The sequence below is a fragment of the Nicrophorus vespilloides genome, unplaced genomic scaffold (genome assembly GCF_001412225.1).
Source record: "Nicrophorus vespilloides isolate i.1.1-1 unplaced genomic scaffold, Nicve_v1.0, whole genome shotgun sequence".
In the NCBI taxonomy this organism is placed as follows: Eukaryota; Metazoa; Arthropoda; class Insecta; order Coleoptera; family Silphidae; genus Nicrophorus; species Nicrophorus vespilloides.
This window is the reverse complement of record NW_017099866.1, coordinates 112,674-122,851: the sequence shown is the minus strand read 5'-3', so window position 1 is coordinate 122,851 and position 10,178 is coordinate 112,674. Positions and strand designations below refer to the sequence as shown.

The following is a 10,178-nucleotide window of genomic DNA, read 5'->3' as shown; positions in this document are numbered from 1 at the left end:
TATACTCCTTGACCATCTTAAGAGAACGAAGCGGACGAACAGAATAATAAAACTACAGGGTGAAAAGTTTAAAAATAACGATTAAATCTTAAAAGAAAAGAAATAAACTAATAATAACTATAATATATATATAGAAGAAAAAAGTAATAATTGAAGAACTAAAGTAAATAATTAAATGTTGTTAGCATTTACATATATATGAAGAAGAAAAGGAGAAGCGAACCCTAAGCGGATCAAAAGTATATTCACCCTTTTTTAAATGTACCCTCCCTTTATACGCTTCCCTTAAACTTTTTCGCGTACACTTAGTATTATTATCTATCAAGTATTATACTAACAGGTTATGATTATGATTTATTATTTTCGTTCCATATTCGATGATTACCAGCGTGAAATTTTAAGGGAACTCATTTTATCAGAATAATATAAATATATATAATATTACTACTAATAATGATGATGATGATAATGATAAAATAATAATTGTATATTTCTACATATTACGTATTTTAAGTTTAAATATTTACAGAGAATGAAGCCAGATATGTAATTATTATGATATTATTTCCAGGGTGTCCGTAAATTGGCACCATTTATATATGAATATTGCAGCGGTGAAGCAGAATTTGTGTTGAAAGTGTATTTTTAAGTTTTAGAGCGCGCTAACGAGGTTCTAATGGAACTTTTAATTTATGCCTAATATTGTAATTTATATCTAAACATGTGTATAAAAAAACAAAATATATTTCATTTTATTGTAGTAAATTGTTTCGCTTTGCATTCCCTATATAGGCGACAATCTTAGAACTTCTCGTTCACTTTGATTCGGCAAGAATACTAAATATTTCAAACACTTCCAGCACAAGCCAAGTTTATGGTAGTACCAAACCGGAAGTCGACAAAAATGTGAATGCTCGCCGGCCACGCAGGCGGCTCGGGTTCGATTCCCGGCCGATGCAATTGTATTGCTATACTACTGACGTTGGTAATACCAAACCGGAAGTATCAGAATATGTCAAAAATAATAACATACAAGCATCGATCGATGGTTCAGTGGTGGAATGTTCGTCTGCCCGCAGAAATGTGGCGGAGGTGTCCTAAATCTGATCAGCAACAAACTAAAATCAAGAGGCCATCTAGCGACTCCATATTGAAACTTATCGCCATCTAGCTAGTGATCAATATCAGAATCATAGGATCATACAGCCAACAACAATAATAAAATCATAAGAAATCGAAGCCATTATGATCCGGGAAAAACCTTATTAATAGGAGATCTCAACTCTAATTGGAATGCTATATTCTAACATACCACCAAAACAAAAACGATACTTATGTTTACGGATGAACCAATGCACTTCTCGACCATCGGCTCTTTCCCAACGACTATCCACTTGGTGTTCAATAGAGTATATACTTCAACATCAAAAACCGTCCACGAACTATGTTCAGTGTATTCCGTAACGCCACCGTGGCTTGAGAAATCTCAATCCCTATGGCGTCAGGTGAGACGACTCACATCCAAATTCGTCCGGATTGCCACCAGCGATCAAAGCAAAGCCGAACTCATCGCGGAAGGCATTGGTCGTCTTCCACCTTCCCTAAGAAATGAAAATACGCCGTGGTATTCCTTATCCGTAAACCTGGAAAACCTCTACCGATAAGACTTCTCGATAGCCTAAGTAAAATCCTAGAAAGAGAAGTAGCCAGAAAGCTACTCCAACACACTGAAAAAAACAACATCATCAAAGAACAATATTAATTCAGATCAGCTCATAGCTTTGTTTATCAAGTGCTGAAGTTGGCAAATGACATTTCAATGAGCTATAACAGCAACAAGGTCACGCCTAGATCTGGAAAAAACGTTTAATCGATGTAGATCGATGGATTAATTTACAAACTAATTTACAACTACCTTACAGACAGACAGCTGGCGGTAAAATTGAATAACAACCTCAGTAGCAAAATGGATATATCAGCATGGAGCGGTATTAGCCCCACTGCTTTTTACTATCTTTATTAATTCCTCGGATTCAAGAATATGTACAACACCTAGCGCAGCGCTTCTACATTAAAAATCAACCAAAATCGCCTGAAATCTTGATGTTTATAGTAGTTCTAAATCGGAAGTGGCCGAAAATGCCAAAATAATAATTCGTAAGAGCATCGGTGGTTCAGTGGTAGAATGCTCGCCTGCCACGCGGGCGGCCCGGGTTCGATTCCCGGCCGATGCAATCGTATTGCTATAATATTACTGACAGTGGTAGTACCAAACCGGAAGTGACAGAGTATGTCAAAAATGATGATTTATACAAGCATCGGTGGTTCAGTGGTAGAATGCTCGCCTGCCACGCGGGCGGCCCGGGTTCGATTCCCGGCCGATGCAGTTGTTTTGCTGAAATATTGATGTCTATGGTAGTACCAAACCGGAAGTGACGAAAAACGTCAAAATGACGACCCATACAAGCATCGGTGGTTCAGTGGTAGAATGCTCGCCTGCCACGCGGGCGGCCCGGGTTCGATTCCCGGCCGATGCAGTTGTTTTGCTGAAATCTTCCTTTCTATGGTACCAAACCGGAAGTGGCCGAAGTAGAATGCTCGCCTGCCACGCGGGTGGACCGGTTTCGATTCCTGGCCGATGCAATTGTTTTGCTGAAATGTTGCATGTTTGTCTATTACAAAAAACTACCATAGCAAAATGGCATTGCGTAAAAGTTCTTAACGAAAAGTAGAGAAACACAATAACCCAATTTTTAATCGCAAAGAAATATAAATTGTATGCAGTAAATAATAAAACGCAGATGGTAATAAGTGCTGAAGAAAAGTGTTTCAAGTTGATGTGTAGTGAAATCCATTGGAAATGCTTTTTATGGATGATCCAGATGCATATGATCGTTGTTTTCGGTACATCTAAAAGCGATGCTATTCGTAGATGGTCACAATGCAGACACGATAAACATGCTTCTCTGTTTTTATTCAGACGTTCAGGAGGTAAAGCTTTGGTGCAAATTGTAACGTTGCGATCTCTATTAATCGTAGCGTACATGTTGCAGTTCATAGATATTATGAAGGTGTTGTACTTAGATATTATTAAATTGGTAGAAGGTGCGTTGCAAAGGTGTAGGAAGTGTGAGGAAGGATCATTTAATAGGAGCGCAAGGAAAAGAGAATAATTACTTTTTGGGTTGAACTTTCATTGTGGCGTTGTCTCTAGATACTGTTTAATTACTCTGGTCAGGGTTCTCAGAATCGAAAAGATGATTGGTACCTCTTTACCTGCTTCTTCGTCACCACACTGGAAAAAAAACGTTAAAAGTAATAAATAAAATTGTAAATACAGACAAAATAGTCGTGCGTAAAATAAATATGGAGCAAAGACATTTAAAATTGAAAATGAATATATAATTATCAAATTTCACACCGGCGGTTAAGAAACAATATTTGAACCAGGCGCCACAAAACTTTACGCCGGCTCTGCGCATTTGTCCTAAAGACCAATTTTCGAGCCACACTTAAATTTTGAGGATTTTTTAATTAGGAAAATCTTTAAAAAATCACTACATACCTAAAGTCACTAGACGTTATTTCCACCAATTTAATAACCATATCACTAAAATGTTATTTAAAAAAAAAACTAACCGAAACTTGACCTAGACCACTGGATATGAAAATACCCATATAACAAAATTATTTGTATATATTTAACATAAAACCTTAAGGTAACTTCACCTAACCTAACATTTTCTCGGACCTCGAAAATAAATACGTCTATAAATTATTGAGATGTATTTCTAAAATAAAACCAAAATCAATACAGGCGGGATAACTGCTAAATTATTTATCACATTGAGATAACGTCTAGTCATGCCCACGAGTTATCTCTCTCGCACCCACTGAAAAACCAAAACTACACGTTAGTGGACAAAACAGTTTCCCCTAAAGTCCTCTCGCGGCATACTAACAGCTCTAGTCGCATATCGAATGTGTAGACAGGTAGAGAGTGTCAGTGACTGGCTACAAGGCGACCCACGTACAAAAAACAGAACATGGGCTTAGATATACTCGGGAAAGTGCGTAACGTGTGCTCAAATTGACTAATAGTAATAATTAAGGACCCTGACGCATTAAAATAATATAAAATAATTATTTATATAAGCATCGGTGGTTCAGTGGTAGAATGCTCGCCTGCCACGCGGGCGGCCCGGGTTCGATTCCCGGCCGATGCAGTTGTTTTGCTGAAATCTTGCTGTCTATGGTAGTACCAAACCGGAAGTGGCGAAAAATGTCAAAATGATGACTCATACAAGCATCGGTGGTTCAGTGGTAGAATGCTCGCCTGCCACGCGGGCGGCCCGGGTTCGATTCCCGGCCGATGCAGTTGTTTTGCTGAAATCTTGCTGTCTATGGTAGTACCAAACCGGAAAGCGAAAAATGTCAAAATGATGACTCATACAAGCATCGGTGGTTCAGTGGTAGAATGCTCGCCTGCCACGCGGGCGGCCCGGGTTCGATTCCCGGCCGATGCAGTTGTTTTGCTGAAATCTTGCTGTCTATGGTAGTACCAAACCGGAAAGGACGAGAAATGTCAAAATGATGACTCATACAAGCATCGGTGGTTCAGTGGTAGAATGCTCGCCTGCCACAATTGCAGAGGGTTATTTTCAAAACATTCAATCTTTACCAAATTTTCCCCACAATATACAAGAAAACGCTGAATATATTTTTTATTTTAAAAAAGGAAATGATCTTGTAGGACCTCGATCAAGAATGGATTACATACAGTGTAAATAACCGAAAGGCACCAAAGTTTTATATAATAAAGAAAAATCTATCAATCAAATCGCCTGCCACGCGGGCTGCTCAAGTTCGATTCCCGGCCGATGCATTGTTTTGCTATTTATTGTAGTATGTAGTATGTTAAAATGATCATCCATACAAGCATTGGTTCAGTGTTAAAATAGAAGCAATAGTAGTGGCCAAGTGGTCAACAATCACACCATAGTGTGCACAAATATGTTTAGTGATGAACCTATCCATTTTCCATGGAATGGCCAGCAACCGTCGTGGTTCAATCAAGGAGTAAAAATGTCGCAGTCACGAACAGTGGACGAGCTGTGATCACGACCCTATCACATTTGATCGTAATCGTAATCTTGCTAAAAGCCGTTGGCAACGTACTCGCCTTAGTCTGGAAAGAACAGAGATGAATTATCTATCCGCAAAGATAAAATTGGAAACAAGGACTTGTGGACTAAAAAACTGGGGAAAATGAATCAGTTCAAAACTCCACTCTGGTGTCAAGTGAAATTATCACCCCAGCAGCACCTGGATGAGAACAAAGTCATCACAAATGAGTAGTTCGGGTATCGTCCGTCCATCAGGTGGTAAGACTAGCAAATGGCATGGCGATGGGATTTAACGCAAAGTGACATCAGTATTTCTCCTTGATCTCGATAAAGTCTTTGACGTGTGGACTAACGATCTCATCACAAATTAATCAATATCAAATTGCCCAATATATGGATTAGGACAATCATCTCGAATCTCTCAGGTAGATCACTACAGGTAAAATTAAACGACACCACCAGCAACATGCGAAAGATTCATGCCGGAGTACCGCAAGGAGCTTTGCTAGTAGCGTTGCGTTTCTCCATTTATATCAACGATATTCCAAAATCCATTAACACTAAAGTAGAACAGATGATACTGCGATCTACGATACCTCTGATGACTCTATCAAGACCGTAAAGAAAGTCAAAATTCACCTAAGGTTAATGTTATCACCGGAAAGACAGACGTCGCAATTTTCAACCGAAAAAAAGCAAATAAAAACACGGAATTAAATATCTAGGTATCAACATCGTCTTGTCGTCTAACTTATAGAATGCACATCAAGAAGTATGTTGGCATATTATGCGACTTACTGAAGAGCCTCGATGCCTAATGGCAAGTTGGAGCGGATAAAACAAGAAGAACAAGCTCATCATCTATACATCGATAAGAACCAGTGTGGTTTAGTACCTGTGACACCAACCAAAAACATCTACAGACCACCCGGAACAAATGAACACAGATTAATCCTAAAGACATACGCCCGCATAGATGATTATCATGAACACCAACAGCCTAACTGAAAAGGTCAAAATGATGACTCATACAAGCATCGGTGGTTCAGTGGTAGAATGCTCGCCTGCCACGCGGGCGGCCCGGGTTCGATTCCCGGCCGATGCATTTGTTTTGCTGAAATCTTGCTGTCTATGGTAGTACCAAACCGGAAATGGCGAAAAAATGTCAAAGTGATGACTCATACAAGCATCGGTGGTTCAGTGGTAGAATGCTCGCCTGCCACGCGGGCGGCCCGGGTTCGATTCCCGGCCGATGCAATTGTTTTGCTGAAATCTTACTGACAGTGTCAATAGATTAGAAATAAGGAAAAATGTCAAAAATTATGACTCATATAAGCATCTGTCATTCAGTGGTACAATTGTCACGCCGCGGATCCAGCCCCTATTATTAACGGGCTGGATTAATTACTAGATTTTGAAATAATGTATATTTTTAACTTGACAAAATCACACATTACTACAATGTTTATAGCAACAATCTATATAATTTAAATTTCATATTTACATTACAACTACATCCAAATATTTAAATATTTGCAGTTATCCGATTCCTGATCTTGAATATATTAAACTGTCCGAACGGTATCGAGGGAATGAAGCGACAGTGGCAAGAAAGAAAAAAGTCAAATTCTGCGCCCCCTATCGTAAATAACACAGGGGTTCCTAAACAGAGCACCCCGTGGCGCCGTGGTTGGACCACAGGGGCGCCTCGAAAATTCTGATATATTAACATAAAGTTTGCCCTGAGATACACCAATGTTTTGACTTGGGGCGCTGCAGAAAAATTCTGATATATTAAGGGCGACGAAAAACAGGTTTATCAAGATTTGTTCACTCTTATTTAACTATATTTTCTTGTAATAACCGATGCTCCGTATGGTAATACAACGGGGTTTGTTCACTACCGATTAATTTAAGAAAGATATTCTTATTAAACTGCATATCATTGGTGATTTTGACAATAATTTTAGAAGTTTGTACTTACAATATTCAAATCATTGTTGGTCTTGGGTATGATTAATTTAATCAATTATTCTTAAAACACTCACTATACAGTAAATAATACCATTCTAAATTAAACAACTTGGAAAATAAAGTCTTCGTTGCATTTTCTCCAAAACGCAATTCTTAAGTGGTTTAAGTGTTTGCTTACTTATGTCTCGGTTTCACATTCCGAATTTAACCGAAATATCTTCGCGCCTTTTTTAAATATTTTGGAGCTCGCTGTGGAAGACCGTCCGAAGGCGGCCTCTGGTAGAGTTATTATAAAGTATATGCATATGCAACTTATTATACACTAGAAATCTTATAAGATACATCGATAGTTCTAATAAGATATATCCAATTATTGTATATAGTTGATTTTGAAAATACTAGTATTGTTTTAACTGATATTTAAGTTCAACAGATTACGTCTGTGTGGTTGCATATATCACAGTTCGATATTTGACATAGGTGCAACAAAATTTGAGTGATTATTGATCAAGTTTAAGAAAATTGATTGATGTACAAATTGTTTTTGATTTAAAAATTAAACTTTTAATATATTGCCAACTACTAGCATATAGTATTTCTACATTTATATGTGGGATATGAGTAGTTGACTTCAGATAAAATTTGGAGAATTAATCAATTAAAAGTTCTTAAGTTTTGTGTATTCATATGTGGGATTAGATGGATTTGAAGGACGGTGATGGCACTTCGTGTTAAAGAAGAAGCGTGGGAACTGGTTACAACTTCGCGTCTGTTCCAAGAGTAGATCTGTCAAAATGATGATGATAATACCAATAATGTTGAAAAACGCTGATAAATTTGAGCTGTTTTTATCGGTGGATTTGGTCTGCGGATAGTTCAGTGCTCGGCGTGGCATCGAAGATGTTAGCAGAAGATATCCGCGACGTCCATTGAAAGCGAAAGAGAGAATTATATATATAGTTTTATCGGTCCGACAGTTGTTGTCTTTTTGTTGATGTTGTTGTTGTTTTAAGATTGAATAAACGTTAGTTGTAGCATAACAATCATACATGCAGGAGAAGCGATGCGAGAGCGCGAGGTGGGACATCCAGATATTTGAGTTGCAGACTTGCGTATGCCTATTACCAAAGTGCGGAGCGAAGATTGAACATGGTTTTTAACAATTGATGTGGTCTTGTTTAGTAATGGGACAAAGGACGAGCGGCATGCCAGGTACTGCTTCATATATAATATTTATATCCTATTACTATGTTAGCTCTTAAACGTGTTTATTTATGTACGCACATTAATATTTATCGAAGACAATAATACCTGTGACATTTTGCGAAAACCTTTTTCTAGGTTAGACAACCGAATTAGCAAATTGGTTTGTTTTTGTGATGTTTGTCGGGCCGTGTGTGAGAGGAAGCGCGCCGAGACGAAGGCATCTTTGATATTGGTATTTTGCCCCTCTCATTATCTAATGTCAGAGGTCGGGAATGTTGATAAATAACGCAGCCGATTCACCTTTCGCTATTTAAAAATACTTTCACATTTAAATATAGCAAAGCAATAAACATTGCGTGGATTGTGTATGTGTGTGTGTGCATGAGTGCGTGGGGGGCGCCTGAAGGTAGAGAAGAAGTCGATGATGATCATTGATGATGATGAAAGTGTGAGAGTTTCAGCGAAACCGCTCACACACGTTGCTATGCCTCCCGCACGGAATACATAAATCGTCAATTGCATAATTCCATTATTTTTCTTTGCCTTCTCGTCTCCTTCTTCGATGGCTCCCTTTCCGAAGCAACACACGCGCAAATGTTTATGTTTAGTCTTTGATGGTAAATAGACGTTGTGTTTACGCCAGACACACACTCTCTCGGAGAACCGAAGATGCGAGCCTGTCTCACTCGAAAGGTTATCTCTGGGATCAGCATCCATTTAGAAACGGCAAAGACTATTATACTAGAAAGACATCTATCCGCAATGAGGATCCGTTTCATTTGCATTTAACATTGCACCCTACTAAACATATATGTTTCTATGGAAATAATTACAACAATTCATTGTTACTCAAATAGCGTTATTATACTAACTGTTTATAAATTATTTGTATTTTGGAATTCATAGAATTTATAATTAGCATCCATTTAGAAACAAAAACGTTAATACTAGAATGACATCTATCCACAAAGAAGGTCCTAATCATTTGCTTTTTAAAATGATCCCACTAAACGAATACTATAACAAAACACACAACAATTTAGATTAAACTACATTATTTTACTAACTATTTATTAATACATATAAATTGGATAATTCATGTTTATGAATATAATTTAAATTCTAATAATTAATCGAATCAGTATTAATTTAGAACATTAAAAACTATAATTCTGGAAAGACGTATAAAATGAGGATCCTTTATATATTTTAGCATAAATAAATATTTCATTTCGATGACTTTCACCACCAATTAATTAATTTTATCTTGGTTTATGTTATTTTATTTTCAAATTTGGATATCCTCATGTATTTTAATGCTTTTTCTGCTGGATTTTCGTTTATATCTGATTAAATATTTCCATAATAATATAATGTACAAATGTATTCTTATATATTTGTAGCATTTTGTTGTTGTGGACAAAAGATGTTTTTCTTCTGAACCGGATATATCATTTTCTCAACATTCCTTGTTTAAAACAATATTTTTTTTACTAATTTGATTTTTTTTTCAAAATATTTCAATCTTTTTCACTATTATCACTATTCAATTATATATAAGTAGTTAGTTATTTAATTATTTTATTTTTTGCAAACTGAAATTATTACTGGTTCAATCATTTTTCTAACTTCTAAATCTAACAATTGTTACGTAACATTCATCTTAGTAATAAACCACATAGCTGTAAATATTTTCTACTTTTAATTAACTATTATCATAATTAATAGTATTAAAATCATATATTTAGTATGACGATGTAAATTCCATCAACTGTGGAATTTGTAAAATGTCTATATTATCATTGGAATTTATTTATCTCATAAAACCGATAGCTTTCACCATTCTACTATATTTAATTATCAACAACATTC

General features: G+C 36.7%; 1 protein-coding gene, 1 long non-coding RNA gene and 8 other non-coding genes across 10 annotated transcripts in view; 9 read left to right on the top strand and 1 right to left on the bottom strand.

Annotated features, from left to right (window-relative positions):
* Positions 1 to 2,163: 2,163 nt before the first annotated feature.
* Trnag-gcc lies at positions 2,164 to 2,234 on the top strand. The gene has a single exon. It is a non-coding gene; the product is annotated as a tRNA-Gly (tRNA).
* LOC108565902 lies at positions 2,169 to 7,268 on the bottom strand. The gene is made up of 3 exons (XR_001891192.1): positions 7,111 to 7,268; positions 3,178 to 3,295; positions 2,169 to 2,652 (listed from the first exon to the last, which is right to left on the bottom strand). It is a non-coding gene; the product is annotated as an uncharacterized LOC108565902 (long non-coding RNA).
* On the top strand, positions 2,316 to 2,386 carry Trnag-gcc. The gene has a single exon. It is a non-coding gene; the product is annotated as a tRNA-Gly (tRNA).
* Positions 2,467 to 2,537, top strand: Trnag-gcc. Its single transcript has one exon. It is a non-coding gene; the product is annotated as a tRNA-Gly (tRNA).
* Positions 4,156 to 4,226, top strand: Trnag-gcc. Its single transcript has one exon. It is a non-coding gene; the product is annotated as a tRNA-Gly (tRNA).
* On the top strand, positions 4,307 to 4,377 carry Trnag-gcc. Its single transcript has one exon. It is a non-coding gene; the product is annotated as a tRNA-Gly (tRNA).
* Positions 4,456 to 4,526, top strand: Trnag-gcc. The gene has a single exon. It is a non-coding gene; the product is annotated as a tRNA-Gly (tRNA).
* On the top strand, positions 6,161 to 6,231 carry Trnag-gcc. The gene has a single exon. It is a non-coding gene; the product is annotated as a tRNA-Gly (tRNA).
* Positions 6,313 to 6,383, top strand: Trnag-gcc. Its single transcript has one exon. It is a non-coding gene; the product is annotated as a tRNA-Gly (tRNA).
* Positions 7,269 to 7,870: 602 nt separating the features above from the next.
* LOC108565895 (protein neuralized) overlaps positions 7,871 to 10,178 on the top strand; it is a 45,259-nt gene continuing 42,951 nt past the window's right edge. Inside the window, exon 1 of the mRNA XM_017925573.1 lies at positions 7,871 to 8,312. Coding sequence (XP_017781062.1) covers positions 8,267 to 8,312 — 46 coding nt within the window. The 5' untranslated portion in view covers positions 7,871 to 8,266. The remainder of the gene's footprint in view (positions 8,313 to 10,178) is intronic.